The sequence below is a fragment of the Leucopleurus acutus genome (assembly GCF_964270905.1).
Source record: "Leucopleurus acutus genome assembly, chromosome: 4".
Lineage (NCBI taxonomy): Eukaryota > Metazoa > Chordata > Mammalia > Artiodactyla > Delphinidae > Leucopleurus > Leucopleurus acutus.
This window is the reverse complement of record NC_139146.1, coordinates 22,452,950-22,473,219: the sequence shown is the minus strand read 5'-3', so window position 1 is coordinate 22,473,219 and position 20,270 is coordinate 22,452,950. Positions and strand designations below refer to the sequence as shown.

Here is a 20,270-nt window from a genome sequence, read left to right as displayed (position 1 = left end):
TGTGGGTTGTCTTTCTTTTGGCCACACTGCGGCTTGCAGGATCTTAGTTCCCCGACCAGAGATTGAACCCACACCCTTGGCAGTGAGAGCGCAGTCCTAACCACCGGACCGCCAGGGAATTCCCGTCTTTTCACTTTCTTGTTGGTACCATTTGCAACACAAAAATTTTAATTTTGATGTAATCCAATTTATTTTTTCCTTTCTTGTTTGTAAGCAACATGTAGAAACTGATTTTAATGTTTTCACAGGCAAAATTTAGATGTAGCACAAAAAGTTATGATAATGGTAAGTGAAATAGACCAGTCATAGGATGACAAATATGCATGCACTTACAGAGGTACCTAAAATAGTATGTGTGTATAAGTACATACACTTTTATGAGGTACCTGGAGTAGTCAGTCTCATAGAAGCAGAGAATGCAGGAGTGATTGTCAGGGTGTAGAGAGAGAGGAAAATGGGGAGTTGTTGTTCAATTGGTATAAAATTTCAGTTATGCAAGATAAATTTTTTCTGTAGATCTGTTGTGTAGCAAATTGTCTGTAGTCAGCAATACTGTTGACTATAGTCAGCAGTACTTAAAAAAATTTAAGAGGGTAGATTTCATCTTACTTAAGTGTTCTTACCACACACACATACACATGCACACACACTAAAACCAGAGGAACACAAACTTTTGGAGGTTATTGATATGTCTTACCTTGATTGTGGTGATGGTTTCACAGGTGTATGCATATGTTCAAACTCATCGAATTGCATACGTTAAATATAGGTTTAATATATAAGGTTTTTATTTATCAATTATACTTCAAAAAGCTGTTTTTCTCCTCAAAGTTATGATAAGTTATATTGATATAACCAAATTTCATTATCAGACTTTCTGCTTTTAAGACTTTCTGCTTTCTTCTCCAAGGCAAAGAAAATGTACTTAGGAAACTATTATGGATTGAGAAAAAGGTGTACCTGTTTTGTAGATGATTGAGAGCTGACTCTATTGTGATTGAAACCTGACTGTACTAAAATCTTCAAACTTGTTTCATTTGAAATTTGATCTGTAACCACTGATTGAGGAGGCTTTATAAAATCTTTCACTTTTTTACTCTTTGATATTAAAGTTATTAAAATGTACTTCTGGTTTTCAACTTAAGATGTTTATATAATTTATGTTGTCATGAATATGCTTCTTGTAGGGAAGAAAGAAAAAACAAAATAAAAACTTTTAGGAATCTTTGATATTCAAGCCCTACTTACTCCTACAGTTGTTTAAACAGTTATTATGTTGTTTTACCTAAAATCTCTTCTGAGGCTCAGAGATTTAAATATTTTTGAGGACATGGGAACAAGTCTCCTGTTTTTAACCTTTATGGAACTTGGAGATGTTTTTCAAGGTCTTAAGCTTGAAAATATATCTGAGGATTTGGTTTATAATAATGTGGAGTGAGATCTTTAAAACTATAAATATTGATATAGGAAATATTCTTAGAGAAAGTGACTTATCTTGGAATTGGTAGTACAATTTAGATAAGTAATCAGAGTGAATGAGGTGTGAGCTAATGACTGTTAGGGACTCATTATCTTTTTAACTACATTTGTTCTGGGATTGTGTCCATAAAGTGTAGCCACTTAATTTAAGATCATCAGTAGTAAAGAAGAGAAATTCTCATTTTCTCTGCTTTGGATAACTGTCTTAAGAAACTAAGTAAAAATTTTAACAATCACTAGATTCTTTGGGAGAAAGACTTTTTTGAGTAAAAAGAAAATGCAAAAAGCATGATTGAAAGAAAAATTTTTCTTTTCCTGAGAACAGAATGGCAAAATTTGATGCTATAAGCCGGTTAGTTAATTTAATAAATCTGAGAAATTAAATGGTTAATTGACTTGATCTGGGCTTTAGAACATCTGGGAGTTTGCCTGCATGTGGGATTAGGGTCATTAGGTATATAAAATGTATATATGAATTGTTTAAAAGTCCTCAGACTTTTTTAAAAGGATGTGAGGATGAAGAGGTGGTTGTGTATTGTTGTGTTCTGAGCAGGCTCGTCACGTTTGAATGCATTGATACTCATTTGTATTGAAATTTGGAATTTACTATGTTTCCTCTTCAGGTTTGGCTGACAGATTTGAAGAATACCCTAAACTGAGGGAGCTCATCAGGCTGAAGGATGAGTTAATAGCTAAATCTAACACTCCTCCTATGTAAGTGGGGTTTTTTGTTCCCAACTCAGGCTTAAAATATTAGTCTTTTTATCATGTTACCCCTTTTCTGTTTGAAAAAAATTCACTGTCTTTGTAAGGTTAACACATTCTCTTTCTTAATATATTAGTTTGAAATTCCAGTGCTGAGTACACAGTAGGTTCTCGTTTAATTTATTTTCAGTTTTCTAGACAATTTACTTTAAATTACTAATTTAAATTTTTTTCTTAGAAAATCATATTTGTTGTATTCCTGATTATCTTAAAATGTTTTTAAATGACTTTTCTTCTCAAAAATTATTTATTGAAGAAAGTTAGAAAACTTAGGGAAAGTAAGAAAATGAAAGTTAATTATAACTCAGCAACCAGAGATGCTATTAACATTTTGGAATACAAAAATTCATTTTAACCTTTGCTAAACAGACTAATGCTTCCCTAAAAAAATGTGTTTAAGGTCTTTGAAATTGGAGACACTCTTTATTTCACATTTAGCTTACTTTGAACATTTTGTACATTTAACAGTTTGCTAAAATGTATACTGTTAATGATTAGAAGAACCGCAAAGAAGTCTGAGTTTGTGGGAAAAATTTTAGCAGACTAATATTCATCCTATTTAAAAACACTCTTACATTTAAAGTATTTTATATTTAAAATACTTTCATACTATGTGGAAATAACCATTAAGTAAAGGCTAGTAGTAATTTATACTAAGTAGCTAGAAAAAACTGTTAAACAATATTACTAAGGCACAAACTAAGGAAAGAAAATTATGTCCATTTTTAGAAACTTTTTTAGAGGGAGGAATTGAAAACTTACTAACAAATGGTTTTTCTAACTTAACAATTGTGGAAAAAGTAATATGGTATTCTTTGGAATATTAAGATGATAATGGAAAAGGGCTCAGACACTCATCTGAGTATGGATTTTCAATATAAGAAATGAGAGAAGTTTGTATTTTGGATGTTCGTGTGGGACTGTGATTTTACTTTGTGGTGTGAGTGTATCCATGTCCTCTGGAGGAGCACTGGTAGATGGTTTACTGTCTGTACTGAGGAAGGATACTCCTACATAGTATTCAGTAATTAGCTCATGGTGACTTTGTAAATAGTGTTTAGGAAATATTTAAGAAATTTCTTTCATTACCACTGTAAAGTATTTGAAAATCTCTTACATTTTATGCTTTAATCAAATAGGTACTTACAAGCAGATATAGAAGCCTTTGACATCAGAGAACTAACACCCAAATTTGATGTGATTCTTCTTGAACCCCCTTTAGAAGAATATTACAGAGAGACTGGCATCACTGCTAATGAAAAATGCTGGACTTGGGATGATGTATGATCAAACTTTCTACATTGTAATGAATTATTTATTTTTCAAATAAATATATGTCTGATCAGAAAGTAATATTATAAATATCCCTACTTTTTTAGGAATTGTAAATATAGATTTATAGTATATATTATGGCTGAAGGTCTAAGGTACATTAACAAATATTATGATATCTTTAGTCTGATTTGTCTTTTTTTTTTTTTTTTTTTGGTACGCGGGCCTCTCACTGTTGTGGCCTCTCCCATTGCGGAGCACAGGCTCCAGACGCGCAGGCTCAGCGGCCATGGCTCATGGGCCCAGCCGCTCCACGGCATGTGGGATCTTTCCAGACTGGGGCACGAACCCGTGTCCCCTGCATTGGCAGGCGGACTCTCAACCACTGCGCCACCAGGGAAGCCCTGATTTGTCTTTTTGAGGCAGAAGTTGAGCAGGTAGTGAGTAAATCGTCTGTGGAAGACTCAAAATTCCAGTCTTAGAGTCCTTGAATGTATAGCTAGAAATAAGTCTAAAAACAGATTGGTTGATAACATTCCATATTTGGTTAGTTTTAGTAAACATCAGAGTATACGTACACACACACACACACACACACACACATATGAACATAATTTCTACTCTTTAAAGAACTTACAGTATAATAGATTTAAGGGACATATGTATTATATAATTGTGATATAATTCAGTATTATATAATTGTGATGTTATATTTTCCTGAATAAAATTGAACAAGCTGATAGCTTCAGTTAGTTACATAAAGTAACCTGTTTCTACTGATCAATAACAAAAATAACAAATATTTATTCAGCACCACTTTGTACTAGGCAACTAGGTACTGGAGATTGAAAGATGCATAAGACTTAGTATTTGGCCTTAAGGGGCACACAGTTTAATGGGATAAAATAAACAATGACCCAAACAGATAATTGCATTATCATATTGTTAGTTCAATAATAGAGGACTGCATAAGGTGATCTGAGAAAAACTGACCAAGCTGAGGAAGCTGGGGGACATAAACAAAGAGGAGATGACACATGAACAGTATGTATGGATAGATTAGCTGGAATTGGCCAGCTGAAGAAAAGGGTGGATTAGGGATTCCAAGCAGAAGGAACAGCAAGAGCAGAAGGGATGGAGGCAAAGAGACGGGTGAGGGAGGTCTGTATGTAGGTTGATGTTGGAACACAGATTGGGACTGTCTTGAGATGCTGTCTTCTTAGAAGCTTGGACTTGTCTTCTTAGAAGCTTAGCTTAATGCCTCAAGGCATTAAGGAGTCTTTGAAGGGCTTTAACCAGTTTAGTAAAATGGTCAGATTAGTGTATAGAGGAGGATAGACAAGAGAAAATGAAGTCTGGAGAGGGGAGAGCAGATAGAACACTGTTGCAGTAGTCTAGTTAGGAGATGAAGGGGCCCTGATTTAGGGTGATGTTAGTAAGAATAGAAAGGAGGTGATAAATTCAGTAATGTTTTGTGGATACTTCTGGCGAGATCTAGTGATTGGGAAGAGGGGAAGAGTAAAGGATGACTCAGGAGTTTGAATCTTGGGATAAATGGGTTGAGATCACCAGCTGAGAGAGTCAATTTAAGAATTGTAGCAGGAAAAAAGAAAAAAAGTAGCAGGATTAGAGTGATTAGATTATACTGAATGTGTTGATTTAGAGGTGTATGTGAGACATTCAAGCAGAGGTTGTAATAAGATTATGAAACTTAAAAGACAGATATGATCATCTCAAAATACAGATTTTAAAGGGTTAACACATTAAACCTATGAGAATAAATGAATTTGTCTTGAGATAGGGTCTCAATTAAGATACAGTGTGGATTTACTGTAAATCCTCAGGAAACTTACATTTAAGAGGCACATTATAAAAGAGATGTGAAAAGAATGGGTGAAAGATGAATGAGGTGAACCAAGAGAGTATGAATGTCACGGAAACCAAGGGAATAGGGAATTTCGAGGAGGAGAGTGTGATCAGGAGCACTGAACACAGAAGAGAGGTAGGGAAGGGAAAGGACTGAAATTCTAGACTGGTGTTTCATAGAGAACTGCTTTGAATCCTTGCACATCTTCCGAGTTAATAATTATTAACTATTAATATTACTTATTTTTCAAGATGTAATAACTTCAGTTTTTCTTCCTTGAAGCTTTCCCTTTCAGCTTCAGTACCTCTGGCAATTTTATTTATTTTATTTTTATTTTACTTTACAAAAGTTTTTCCTCTCCTCTGATAAGTGTAATCTGTGTTTATTGTTGAAACAGAAAAGTATACAGTATATAGTATCCCCAAAACTTAAGGTTAAAGATGTAATGCTCTTGATATTGCTGAGAATTTCTCCAGATAGGTTGCACAAATTTACATTCCTTCTAGTAGTGTTTAAGAAATATCTATTTCACCATATCCTCATCAAAATTGATTAATAATGTAAAACAATCTTGGTCAATTTAGTCAAAAGAAAATTGAAAAATTAATTTTATTATGTCTATGATTAGTGGTTAGGTTGAACTTTATTTTCTCTAGCGAATCTCTAAGGTTTGGTCAGTGAAGGTACAGGAGCTTCAATTATATATGATAAACTAACAGAGTTTTTGAAATAAAGGAATTCCATTTTATATGTATATTGAAAAGTTTTGTCTGGCCCCAGAGCCCTAAGCTCTTAACGTTTATGTGATAATACCTTAAAGAAAGTGCCAGTAGCTAATATAAATAAAGTATAAATAAGAAAAGCATTCGGGTTTCACAGGTATTCTTTTTCACATTAGAGAGTCAGTAGAGGCCAGTGTGTTTTGTTTAAGAATATAAGCATTTTCAGGCTTCCCTGGTGGCACAGTGGTTGAGAGTCCGCTTGCCGATGCAGGGGACATGGGTTTGTGCCTTGGTCTGGTAAGATCCCACATGCCGCGGAGCGGCTGGGCCCGTGAGCCATGGCCGCTGAGCCTGCGCGTCTGGAGCCTGTGCTCCGCAACGGGAGAGGCCACAACAGGGAGAGGCCACAACAGTGAGAGGCCCGCGTACCCCAAAAACAAAAAACAAAAACAAAAAGAATATAAGCACTTTCTTAAAATACCAACATTTAGTATTTATAATTGTAATGTCAAGAGAGTAATTTGCTTAATGTTCTTCACTGATGTGTGCCATCACTTATCTTTAGCCATACCATGTATAGACGTTTGTAGGAATATTATGTGTGTGTGCGTATTACATATTTATTTTAATTCATATTCCTATGAGAATATTAGATGAGATATATCAAGACTTAAAGTCGGAAGTATAAAACTGAATAGGTTTATGCCTATTGTAATTTTTTTTCCATTATCACTGTCAAATAATGTATTTTTACCTAGATAAATTATAGATGATGTGGTTATGATCCACTCAGGTAGAAGTTAAGGTTTTCTTAATACGTGAAACTAATAAATATTTGCTTGAACCGTTGTCTCTGGAACTTCTTAACTGTGACAGGAAGCTAAAAGAAAAGGAATACCATGTAAAATGGTTGCTTTTATAGTCATTTATACAAGTATATGGTATTTCCCCAATTTAGAGATTTAATTATTGCAGAACTTTTTTTTAAAATTGACACACTTAACAAATACAAAGCAAACAATTATAGTCTATTGTTTGTGACATTTCGGACTTAGTCATTATACTGAAATGTGTATATTGATTTATTTTATTTAGAACTGGAAACCAAGTCCTCCCCCAAACATTTGTGGTTATGTTTTAATTTTGCCCCTATCTTTGGCGTAATTTAATCCCTTTTCAGTTTTTCTGTAAATGGTAACAGGTTGCTCTCAAGCCATAACTTATAAAATTCTGTAATTCTATAAATATGGTTTCCTGTAAACTCTTTCCATAGAAAATCAAGTGTATGTATGTGCATGTGTGCATCTGTGTTGTCTTAATAGGGAATAAAAAACCAGAAGAACAAGTTTTAAGAATAAAATTTATTTTCCATTGTATTTCCTAATGAAAATTAGTACATTTAAAGAACACATTTACTGTAAGTCCTGATAAATCTCAATGGTTGTTCTTTTGGATTTAGGATGAATGGGAAACAATGCTTCTATGCAATATTGGTTTGGTTTCTTACAGATCATGAAGTTAGAAATTGATGAGATTGCAGCACCTCGATCATTTATTTTTCTCTGGTGTGGTTCTGGGGAGGGATTGGACCTTGGAAGAGTGGTAAGATGGTGTTTTTTTAAGTGGTTTTTTAAATTTGTAAGAAAAAAATAACACAGTATGTTGCATAAAAAGTTTGAAGATTAATGTTATTTTCTCCTTTGTTTCTTGAACAGTATTAAAATATTCAGAAGAAAAAAATGTTTAAAAAAGAATGTGCAAAAGGCAGTATTCCTTAGTTAACTAGCATTAGGGGTGAATAAATCAAAATATGATTTATTACAACTGCAGGAAGAGAACAGTTCAGAGATTTGAAACTGAATTGCAGCTCAAAAGCAAGCTGCTTAGTGTCATTTACTGTTCATTATTAGTAGCTAAAAAGTATTCTTCTGGCTAGCATTAACTCCTGAATTCCAAATGAAAGCCAAATCAAATTGGAAAAATAACACAGCATCTGGAGCACATAGTTTGAATAAATTCATGAGAGTGAGAAAGAAGTTATAACGTCTCAATTTAAGTACCTTATATTTATTGTTTTTCAGAACTTTTTTTGGTTTTTTGATTGGAGTATTTTGGATTTCTAAATGGAAACAAAATAATAAAGCTTTTTTATGATGGAAGCATTGTGGCTAGTTCTGGTCTCAATTCTGATGTCCAACAGTGAAACTTTGGGTAAAGAGATATTTACTCTGTGTGTTTCAGTTACCTCACTTGTTATTGGATAATACTTTCCATTTTTAGGAAATATTACTTGATCTACTGCCTATGATCTCATTTAAATCCTGGTAATTTTAGGAGGTGTCCATTTGACAGATAAAGAATTTAAGTAGGATTATATTGAGATGAATTGGTTCTCAAATCCTGAAATTCTGCAATTGCTTGTGTATTCTTTGTATAAATAGCAAGTTTGAGACTGTTGGATAACATCATTGCTTCTGTCATTTGTTAAATCCATGGCAAGACTATAACTGTATATAGGGTATCTATTTTATTGCTGGCACCTACCTAAGATGCTATAGAAAATCTAAGAAAATAGAGACATACTGTATGTTTTTATAGGTATATTGGTATTTACCTTTTTTAGCTCTAATGTCTGGCTTTGGACTTTTCTCCCACCCCCCCCAAATTAGGTTGAAATTGATTAGGAGGTTTTATCTTATTTGTTTATGCAGCAATTTATCATACTGGTGAAAGCAGCTTTTGGCTCCAAATGATTACAAAAATAATTCAGCATGATAAATACTCATGAGTTGTGCTAAGTTGATTAGGAAATGTTGGGATTTAGGCCCTTGTGATATTTAATGCAGTGCGAAACAAATACTTGGCAACAGGAACAGATACTGATCTTGATTTTTGAGATTTTAAATTAAAAATCTAAGTTTCATTTTGTGGTGTATCTCAGTTTATACAATAAGAGCATTCCTGAAAAGTGTGTATATTTTGTGTTCCACTACATCTTTATTTGTACTTGATCATAGTACCAACAATATTGTACTGCACAATTTACTTATTTCTCCCTACTTTGCTCTTAATCAACTAGGGGTAAGGACTATATCTTATTCATGTTTTTTTTCCCAGCAGCTAGCCAACACCTACATATTGTGGGCCTCAAAATGCCACTCTGAGTACTCACTTAGCTAGTATTTGTTATATGTTCATATATAACATATTCTAGGACACTAAGGTTCAAATCTCTCTATTGTCTAGATTACATAAAGATGAAAGTAAAGTTTTACTCAGTAAAGAAATATAATAACAATTTTAAGTCTTTGAATTTTTGAGATTAGTATTAAATCATAAAAATAACATAAGACTCCCATTTGGAAAGAAGTTATCAGTTAGAACATTTTCAACAGTTTTTAGCTTTGTCAGAGGATAGAAAGTTGAGGTGGAAGGAACAAAATTCTCTCTTTTTTTTTTTTTCCTGATTTTTAAGACATTTTATTTCAAAATAACTTCAGTCTTACAGAAAAGTTCTAAAAATTATGCAACAATCCGCATTTACCATTCACCCAGAAACTCAAATGTTCACATTTACTTTTTTATTCTCCTCTCCCCCTCACTCTCTCTTTTACTCTTTTTCATTCTTTCCATTTTTCCCTCCCCCATTTCAGAGTAAATTCTAGACATAATGTCCCTTTCCCCCTAAGTGCTTCAGTTGTATTTCTGAAAGATAAGGTCATTTTCTTATATAATAATAGTACAATTATTAGCATCATAAAATTAACACTGTTTTGATACTATTCTCAATAAGACAGTTTTTGCAGTTGTCCCACTTATAACATCTATACAGTATAAATAATTTTTTTCTGGTCTTAGGATCACTTAGTGTCATCAGTTTTCATGTCTCTTCAATCTTCTTTTATCTGGAAGACTTTCTTAGTTTTTCTTATCTTTCATGACCTTAACATTTTGAAGAGTGTGGCCCATTTATTCAAAATTATCTTTGAATTATTTTCTGATTAAAGAGGGACTGAGTTTTCTTACGATTTAAAACTTTCTATTGATGACAGTAGAAGGTAGTATTAAAGAATCAGAGTATTATGTAATCCTTTCTATGTTTTGATATCAACTGTATATTAATATTCAGAAGGTATATGTATTCTGTATAATGGCTGTATATTTAAAGACTAGTATTTCTTTTTTTCTATTTCTGCACAAAGACAAAATTACTGTGACACCTTGGAATTTAATGTCTCAAACCTCTAGGAAGTTTTTAATGCTGGTTGGTTATTTTAAGTATTGTTTATTTCTTTTAGCTAAGGATTTTTAAAAAAATTCTTTCATTTCTAGTGTTTACGCAAGTGGGGTTACAGAAGATGTGAAGATATTTGTTGGATTAAAACCAATAAAAACAATCCTGGGAAGACTAAGACTTTAGATCCAAAGGCTGTCTTCCAGAGAACAAAGGTATTGCCTTTACTGTTTTGTTTTCTTTATTTTCATTATTTTCTCTCAAGCTTTTCCAAATGACTGTATACTGTTTAATTAATTTTGGTGGAAAGATCCTTCTCTTTGACTTGTACAAGTGGCATTGAGCATTAAAGTAATACGTCCAAGTTAATTTAAAAATACTTTATTCACTCAGATCAACCTATACTGAGCTGAAGAAGGTATTCCGGTATATCCTAAACTGCTGTAATTCTAAGTCAGATATGGGCTTTTAGTACTTCTGACCCCGAGCTTTTTTTCCTTTCTCTATGCTGAGAAAAAAGAAATGGCAGCAAGACTCATAGCTGGCCAGCTTAGATGAATATTTCTTTCCCCTTCCTTTCTTTTTTCTACATAAGAACCTGAACAAGAACCACTGAGAACCTCTGCTTCAGAGGACTGCCCAGCTAGTTATCAGGGTTTAACAGTTTGTCCTCCAGTCTTTCACTCTTCAGGGAGACTCTGGTGGAGGGTCTTTTTAAAGTCTTTCTTGGACTAGAAATTCTGTTTGAAGGGAATCTAAGCCATCCTTGCTATTATTGGTTCATGGAGTCAAGTGAGATTAAATTTATTTAAACTATACTCTGTCATCCAGATTAAATAGAGGTCAAAAAACAAACAACAAAAAAGGAAATCATTTGATTTTCACATTTACTTATGTTGAGTATTTATAAGTCTGTATCCATGCTTGAAGTCCTCTTCATATGAAAAGGCTTATACCTTATATATAGTTTTGATCTTGGATCATGTGAAGCCCAGTATAACATCATTTTAAGATTCCAAGGTCAAGTGCCATGCCCATAACTGCTGAAGAGAAGTTTATTATCAAGGGTTGCAGAGGAAAAGATTCTACGGTTGTTGACTCAATTCTAAAATGTCATGGCCCCAAGTTTAATACTCTAATGTCTAGCTTCCCTGGCAGTCTTCTCAGATCCAGAGATCCAGGTTTTTCCTTTTGTGTTTTTGCCCAGAGACCTATATCCCAAAGATTCAGAGAAATGAGGATTGTTTTGGAATTGAGGAACGTCAGAAATGTAAAATGTTGTGAAATATGACTGTTGATGAAAAGAGATTAATTGTTCTGCTCTTATTATTATTTAGGAACACTGCCTTATGGGGATCAAAGGAACTGTTAAGCGTAGCACAGACGGGGACTTCATTCATGCTAATGTTGACATTGACTTGATTATCACAGAAGAACCTGAAATTGGCAATATAGAAAAGCCTGTAGAAATTTTTCATATAATTGAACATTTTTGTCTTGGTAGAAGACGCCTTCATTTATTTGGAAGAGATAGTACAATTCGACCAGGTAAGACCTCAGGAGGAAAAAAAACTTTGATAGTTCCTTGGGATATAGATGTTAAGAAAGAACACACAGTGTTATGTAAAATAAAATTCTTATATATTTGATTCTTCTTCTTGCTATACTTCATATATGCTAAGCTCAGTCTTGTCTCAGTACTCTTCCATGGACTTTTCTCCTATCATTCAAATACCTGATGGATCTTTTCTCACAACCCTGTCTAAATTAGCCAACTTGCCACTCCACTCCCTTCCTCCCACTGCTGTCTTTCCCTTTAATCTATTTTCTTTTTCTTCATAGCACTTATCGTTATCTGAATTATAGATTCATTTGGGCATATGTTTATAGTCAGTCTCTTTAGTATGCAGTCTCATAGAAATCGGAGATTGTCTTATTCTCTCTACCCAACATTCAGGTTATTGAGTAAATATTGTGTTGAGTGAAGAAATGCATAAAGGACATTTGGTCCTGTCCAAAACGTCTGTAAGATATTTGGTCCACACCAAAATGTCCTTGATATATGGCACTGTCCAAAACCATTTGGCATGGACCAAATTTGCTCATGGATGTTTTGGATAGGACTAAATTTCAAGTATCTTTTGGCATGAACCAAATGTCTTACTGACTTTTTGGACAGGACTAAATGTCTGCTAATAAAATGATCCTGCAGAAAATAACCATACCTTTGTGAAATACAGATCTTGGCTTTATTAGAAACTAAAGTACCTGGCTTCTTTCCTTAAATGTATCATGATGTTGTTTCATCAAAATTTTAACACTTTACTAAATCGGTATAATGTGAATTTACTATTTTGAAAAAAAAATGAATAGAAAATAATAATCTTATGGACTAGGATTTTCTTTTATAGAGGGCACAGCTTTTGTTTACAAAGTATTGTTGAAATAATAGTGCATCTGTTTCTTCTCAGAAAATATAGAAGTAGCTTTTAAGAACATTGCATCGCTTCAGTCACAATATATAAAATCAACCTGTTTGGCCTTACCATGCTAGAAATGCTGTTTAAAGCTGAAGGGAAAAAAAAAAAAAAAGCTGAAATGAGCCAGGATCTTATTTGTCTTAAACAGTCTACATTTTATAAAAAGTAAAAATTGAAGAAGTTACAGTGGAATAATTGGCCTTAAAAGTACCTAAGAATTTAGAAGAAACTCTGATGTTCATTCTAAAAAAAAAGTAATCCTTAAAGTTGCCTTCTGTATGTATGACGTAATCCATCACTCCTCTACCCACTCCTCAGCCCTGTCAGCTATTTCTTTGTGAGTGTGCGTTGGTGAACACAGTATCTTAAAAGTATTTCAGTTGTAGAAACTGATGGCCTTAAGTTTCATAAAATTGTGCAAAATGATAAAGAGGAAAGTAAAAAACTACATTCTCTTTACAAAGAAATATTTTGCATGTGAAATGTTTACTCTGGGGCTTGGCTTTAGAGAAAATGTTTCCTATATTTAAAAGTAAATTTTTGCTGCTGGCAGGTTATTCAGTATTGTGTTGCTTAAGTTATCATTTTGTCATTGCTTTTTGGATTAATACTGTCAAATAACATATACCATAAGATTTCACTTGTTTGTAATTTGTTATGATTTGCTTTTGACCCAATTTAGATAAATATTCTAAGTCTGATTGAAAAGAATGTAACAATATGTTTTTTTTTGATTGGTTGTAGTATTTGTTGTTGCTGTTTATATCAGCCATGTCTTTACTGATTTTTTTTAAAACTACTTATTCTATGAGAAAGGTATGTTAAAATCTATTAGGATTATGGGTTTGTGGTTTTGTTTAGTTGTTAGTTTATATCTGAGATTCTGTTATTAGGTGTATCTAAAAGGTAAAAATTTTTATGCCTTCCTAGTAGATTGACCCTCTTAGTATTATGAAATGTCCTTCTTTATCCAGTGTTTCTCAACTTTAAATTCTACTTCATCTGACATTATTATAGCTATTTCAGCTTCCTTTTGGTTTGTGTTTGCTTGGCATGTTATTTCCAGCCTTCTACTTTCGATCTTCCATATCCTTACATTTAAGGTGTATCTCTTGTGAGCAAACACATAGTTTTCATCCATTTTATCTTTATCTTTTAATTGAATTGTTTAGTCAGTTTATATTTAATGTAATTCCTGATATATTGGGGCATAAATTACCATCTAACTGTTTGCTTTACATTGGTACCACCTGTTCTGTGTTCCCTTTTCTCTTGTTTCTTTTGGATTAAGTATTCTTGTATTATTCAATTTTTCTTTTTTTAATTAGCTTGTTTAGATATTCTTTTATTGTTCCTTCAGTGTTTATCTCGGAAATTGCAGCATGCATCCTTGAATTATTCTAAATTAAAATGTTATATTGATTTTTAAAGGGTGGGAATGCTGTGGTTTAAATTTAATCTTTTTAAACCAGTTTTTCACAATACACATATACAGTTCATGCATAAGTCACTACATACATAGTATATATACAGCTATAGAATGAACTTTGAGTTGTTTAGACTTCCATTGAACATATACATGAAATCTTGTTTGGAAATTTTGTGGATGATTTTACTCTGTTATCAAAGTAAAATATTTTGGCAGCAGAGCTTGTGGCAAGCAAATGTTTCCTCTTCACTGGCTTAAAAGAAAGTAACATCACTAGATACTCAACTGGAGTGGTGTGTTTTTCAGAAAGTGTAGATGTCCATATATATTGAATATCAAGATTATGGCTCTAGTGTTTGAGGAAATAAGGAACAGATTTTTCTCTTCCATCATTGACCTGTTCTACCCAAAAACAGCTCCTGAATCTGGGAACAATCTCCAGTGGCAACTGCTGTTTAAAGGAAGTAGAAAACTTTAAAGAAAAAGCAAAACTATTTGAAGAGTAATAGCAACATCAAACAGATGGATATCTTTTAATAATTGAAAATCAGTGTAACAACATTAAAGAAAATTTTGAAGAGGGAAAGAGATTCAACCTCACTACTTCCAAGAATTATTTTCATTTTTTTTTACATAATATTTTCCACTTCTCTTGTGCATACAAATTTTTATATAACTGTAGTCATCATTTTGTATTTTCTCAATATTATGTCAAATATATTTCTACATTTTAAATAATTAGTTACAATGCTTTTAATGGCCGTATAGCATTATTTTAATTAGTGGGTTTTTTTAAACATGAGTAGAAGAACTTAAGGAGTAGAGAGAATAATTGTTACGTATATTATAGGTATAAGCATAAACAGCAACTAAAATAGAAATTTTGCTTAATGCCAATTTTTATTTATAACTATAATATTTCAAAACTATAATATAATGCGGGTTTTCTCCATCCATTTAGCTGTGGCCACTTTATCCACTTTAGATTATACATTATATCTTTCATATACAATATACTTCTATCTGTATCTCTACCAGTTGAACAAAGTCTTAGAGGTACAAATTTTATTTTTTGCTTCGAACTACTATCCAGTTCTTTATCTTTGCCCATTCTTTGCCCATGCAAAAATTATTTTATTCTATTCTATTTGTTTCTTTATTTGGTTGCGTTGGGTCTTAGTTGTGGCAGGTGGGTTCCTTTGTTGTGGCTCGCCAGCTCTTTAGTTGTGGCAGGTGGGCTCCTTAGTTGTGGCTTGTGGGCTCCTTAGTTGTGGCATGTGAACTCTTAGTTGTGGCGTGCATGTGGGATCTAGTTCCCTGACTAGGGATCAAACCCAGGCCCCCTGCATTGGGAGTGCGGAATCTTAACCACTGCGCCACCAGGGAAGTGCCGCAAAAATTATTTTAGTATTAGCTTTAGTAAAACAAAATTAAGAAGGAATATCTGCTTGGGGAAATTGTAGGTAGTTGGAGGTTAACCATGTAAATAATAGTAGGAGCAATCGAGGGAAGTCTGTTCAAGGGGCCTTAATTTATTTGGGTTGAATCCTCAAATGCACTTCTTCCTCAAGGAGGTAGTCAGAGGTATATATCACATATACCATAGGAGTACTCTACTATTGCTTTAAAAGGTTTAAAAGTTGGTATATGTGTCGTGTATGCTGAAGCCAGGCTAATTTAAACTAACTTGGGTCTTAGTAATTCCTTTAGAAGTTGTAATAAAATGCTATTGCAATGAAGAATTTGTGGGTGGGAGGCGGAGTCCCTTGCAGTTTACTCTGTAAAGATTTACATGTCTTATTTATGTAAGGGGCAGTATAGCATGAAAGAGGCAATATGAACTATTTTTATTAAATCTTTAAATTTTCTCCTTTCTTTCCTCTTGCTTGTGTGTTGTGTTCCACAACACAACATACATGCCAAAAAACAAACCAGAAGGGAGCAAGTAAAAGTCTCATAAATTCAGTTGTCAGTGAGACCACATAGGTGTGCAATGTACTCTTTCATCTGATTAGGTACTTCTCTACTTATCAGGGTGGTATCCACTAGATGAGACATAAAAGGCACAATCTGATTTATCTGTCATTTTTTCTTCGTATATTACAGATCTTAGTTATCTGTGTACTGTTAGATACTGACGATTTTTTTAAATGCTGAACAAAATTTTGTAAAAAATGGCTGCTATATTTTAGAATATGATCCTAGTAAAATATTTTCATTTTATAGCATTTTATAATGGACCTAATATTCTAAGAAATAATCTTCACAATGATAGGGCAGAAATAGTGTGAACCTATGAAGAACCTGATTCTTTTTAATTTAATTAATTAATTTATTTATTTTTGGCTGTGTTGGGTCTTCATTGCTGCATGTGGGCTTTGTCTAGTTGCGGTGCACAGGCTTCTTGTGGTTGGGAAGAGTAGAGGCAAAAGTTAGTTTCAGGATGTTAATCAGAAAACTGTTGTATCCTTTCTACAAGTAGGAAGGTGATATAAAATTTATTAAATTTTCACTAAGCCCAAACTCAGTATAGTGTGTAATATTTTTTTCTAAGTGCTGTTCTCACAGAATGTGAAATGTGGATGGAGACAATGAAGAAGTTATATTATAAAAGTTACAGTCTAAGAGGAAAAACAGGATATATACATATGAAATCTTTATAACCATGATTAAATGCCATGTGTTCTGTAAAAAATATCAATATTGGGTGAGTGATTGGGACACCTTTAAGAATGCATTGAAGGGGCTTCCCTGGTGGCGCAGTGGTTGAGAGTCCGCCTGCCGATGCAGGGGACATGGGTTTGTGCCCCAGTCTGGGAAGATCCCACATGCTGCGGAGCGGCTGGGCCCGTGAGCCATGGCCGCTGAGCCTGCGCGTCCGGAGCCTGTACTCTGCAATGGGTGAGGCCACAACAGTGAGAAAAAGAATGCATTGGAGATTTGAAATAGCTCCTAGAGGATCAATAAGAGAGAATTGGAAAAAAGAAAAAGAAAGGATAATCACTTTTCCCTCCATTTCAGGCTGGCTTACAGTTGGACCAACTCTTACAAATAGCAACTACAATGCAGAAACGTATGCATCCTACTTCAGTACCCCGAATTCCTACTTGACTGGATGTACAGAAGAAATTGAGAGACTTCGACCAAAATCACCTCCTCCCAAATCTAAATCTGATCGGGGAGGTGGAGCTCCCAGAGGAGGAGGAAGAGGTGGGACTTCTGCTGGCCGCGGGCGAGAAAGAAATCGATCTAACTTCCGAGGAGAAAGAGGTGGTTTCAGGGGAGGCCGTGGAGGAGCACACAGAGGTGGCTTTCCACCTCGATAGTTTTTAGGACAGTGATCCTATTAATGCCCCTTCACCTTCTTTCTGATAGTATGAATTTCAACTGGGAGACGTTGTTTAGAACTCTGTTCCAACTTGCACTTTGCTTTAGTTTCTCCAAGCTGCAGGAATATTTTAGGCAAACTCCCTTGCAGTTGTCACTGTCTGGTTTTGTCCAGAATAAATGAGTCATCCTGTCTTTTGTCATGTGCATGTAACCGAACAGAATGGAACAACACAAATACTTTCACTTTCAGAGACAGAATTTATTCTGATAGATTTCAACTAATTACAAAGGCTTTTGCTTTTTAGAAATAAAGTGAGCAGTGAAGAAGACCCAATCTGGAGTATCATACTAGTGCTGACAGTAGTTGATAATGGGCATCCTGCCACTGCTGTCACAGCAAAAGGGAAACTGTTTGACAGCCTTGATGGAATGGAGTTGGGACAGATGGTAAACTTCTCTTAGGCTTTTAATATTTTCTTGTTGAAACAATAAAAAGAGACTTCTTTTTTTTTTTCTTTATGAAAAATTTTAAACTCATATAATTTGACCATAGAAGAAATTGAGAGACTTAGAACAAAATCACGTCCTCCCAAATCTAAATCTGATTGGGGAGGTGGAGCTCCCAGGGGTCGGAAGGGAAGAGGTAGAACCTAGTAGGCAGACTTTACAAAGAGAAAAAAAAAACTCATTATAATCTCAGTTGTGCAGCTATTGATGACTGTTAATAATACTTCCAAAAAAACAAGGACAAATATCCAAGTGCTAGAACTTTGGTATGGACTTGATCTTGGATTGACTTTCAAAGCAGTTTCATATTCCTTAACAAAATAAAAGAATTGGATGCAACAGAGACACCTGTTTATCAGGTACTTGGTTTAAACATTTTGGGGAATAAAGTACGTGGTGATGAGGAAGTGACATGCATCTTTAAACTTGTTATGGAGAAAACTTAATGTAAAACCCAATTACAGAAGACCCTCAACTTAAGAAGAGAGCTTGGAAAATGGAACTGCAGTTGCCTTTTAAGGGACTGGTTTCCCAGATCAGTTAGTTATATGAGACTTTCTGTTGTCATTTCTCTTTCTGTACTGTAATCCATGTTTTAAATGAATTTGCTGAATGAAATAATGCCATTATTGTTCTTGATAAATCTATTTTTTATTTTGTGTATGATTTTTCTAATGAAACTTTAAACCTTTGAAATTTGGGAGTCTCTTTTCTGTGAGTGGAATTGTCATTGTTACCAAATGAAAAAGGACTGACCTAAGATGAGACTATTCTCTTGGTCTGTGAGTAGCTGTTCTGTGCTTTTCATTGGCTCATAAAACGAGGTTTTGTTATATCCACTAAAGACTCAGTTTGAAGATAGGGACTGAATTACAGAAATAGGTTTGAGATCCTTAAAAGCCTGATGAATTTAACTTGTTCAGCATGTTAGTGCTTTCTAGTACAGATAGCATTTGACTAACGCTTTTCTTGATGTAGATATGATGTGGAACTGTTGGTTAGAATTTTTACTGAAATGATGCTATATTTTCAACTTTAGTGATTAAAACTTACCTAGAGATAGAACTGTACTTCTCACAGTTGACCTGGGAATGAAGAAGACAGAGATGCTGGTCTTGAGACTGAACCAAGATGGCAGAGAAGAAGGATGTGCTTTCACTCCCTCTTGTGAGAACACCAGAATCACAACTAGCTGCTGGACAGTCATCGACAGGAAGACACTGGAACTCACCAAAAAAGATATTCCACATCCAAAGACAAAGGAGAAGCCACAGTGAGACGGTAGGAGGGGCGCAATCACAGCAAAATCAAATCCCATAACTGCTGGGTGGGTGACTCACAGACTGGAGAACAGTTATACCACAGAAGTCCACCCACTGGAGTGAAGGTTCTGAGCCCCATGTCAGGCTTCCCAACCTGGGGGTCTGGCAATGGGAGGAGGAATTCCTAGAGAATTTGGAGGCTTTGAAGGCTAGTGGGATTTGATTGCAGGACTTCGACAGGACTTGGGGAAACAGACTTCACTCTTGGAGGGCACACACAAAGTAGTGTGTGCATTGGGACACAGGGGAAGGAGCAGTGAACCCAGGGGAGAATGAACCAGACCTACCTGCTAGTGTTGGAGGGTCTCCTGCAGAGGTGGGGGGTGGCTCTCTTTCACCGTGGGGACAAGGACACTGGCAGCAGAAGTTCTGGGAAGTAGTCCTTGGTGTGAGCCCTCCCAGAGTCCACCATTAGCCCCACCAAAGAGCTGGGCAGGATCCAGTGTTGGGTCACCTCAGGCCAAACAACCAACAGGGAGGGAACCCAGCCCCACCTGTCAGCAGACAAGTGGATTAAAGTTCTACTGAGCTCTGCCCACCAGAGCAACACCCAGCTCTACCCACCACCAGTCCCTCCCATCAGTAAACCTGCACAAGCCTCTTAGATAGCCTCAACACCAGAGGACAGCAGAAGCAAGAACTGCAGTCCTGCAGCCTGTGGAACAAAAACCACATTCACAGAAAGATAGACAAGGTGAAAGGGCAGAGGGCTATGTACCAGATGAAGGAACAAGATAAAACCTCAGAAAAATAACTAAATGAAGTAGAGATATGCAACCTTCCAGAAAAAGAATTCAGAATAATGACAGTGAAGATGATCCAGGACCTCGGAAAAACAATGGAGGCAAAGATGGAGAAGATGC

General features: G+C 34.8%; 1 protein-coding gene across 2 annotated transcripts in view; it reads left to right on the top strand.

Moving 5' to 3' along the window:
• Positions 1 to 19,584, top strand: part of METTL14 (methyltransferase 14, N6-adenosine-methyltransferase non-catalytic subunit) — a 32,354-nt gene extending 12,770 nt beyond the window's left edge. For both annotated transcript variants that reach the window (XM_082838474.1, XM_082838475.1), the window contains 6 exons: positions 2,103 to 2,193; positions 3,384 to 3,525; positions 7,615 to 7,707; positions 10,438 to 10,554; positions 11,677 to 11,887; positions 17,270 to 19,584. In XM_082838474.1, coding sequence (XP_082694600.1) covers positions 2,103 to 2,193; positions 3,384 to 3,525; positions 7,615 to 7,707; positions 10,438 to 10,554; positions 11,677 to 11,887; positions 17,270 to 17,574 — 959 coding nt within the window. In that variant the 3' untranslated portion in view covers positions 17,575 to 19,584. The remainder of the gene's footprint in view (positions 1 to 2,102; positions 2,194 to 3,383; positions 3,526 to 7,614; positions 7,708 to 10,437; positions 10,555 to 11,676; positions 11,888 to 17,269) is intronic.
• Positions 19,585 to 20,270: the final 686 nt, after the last annotated feature.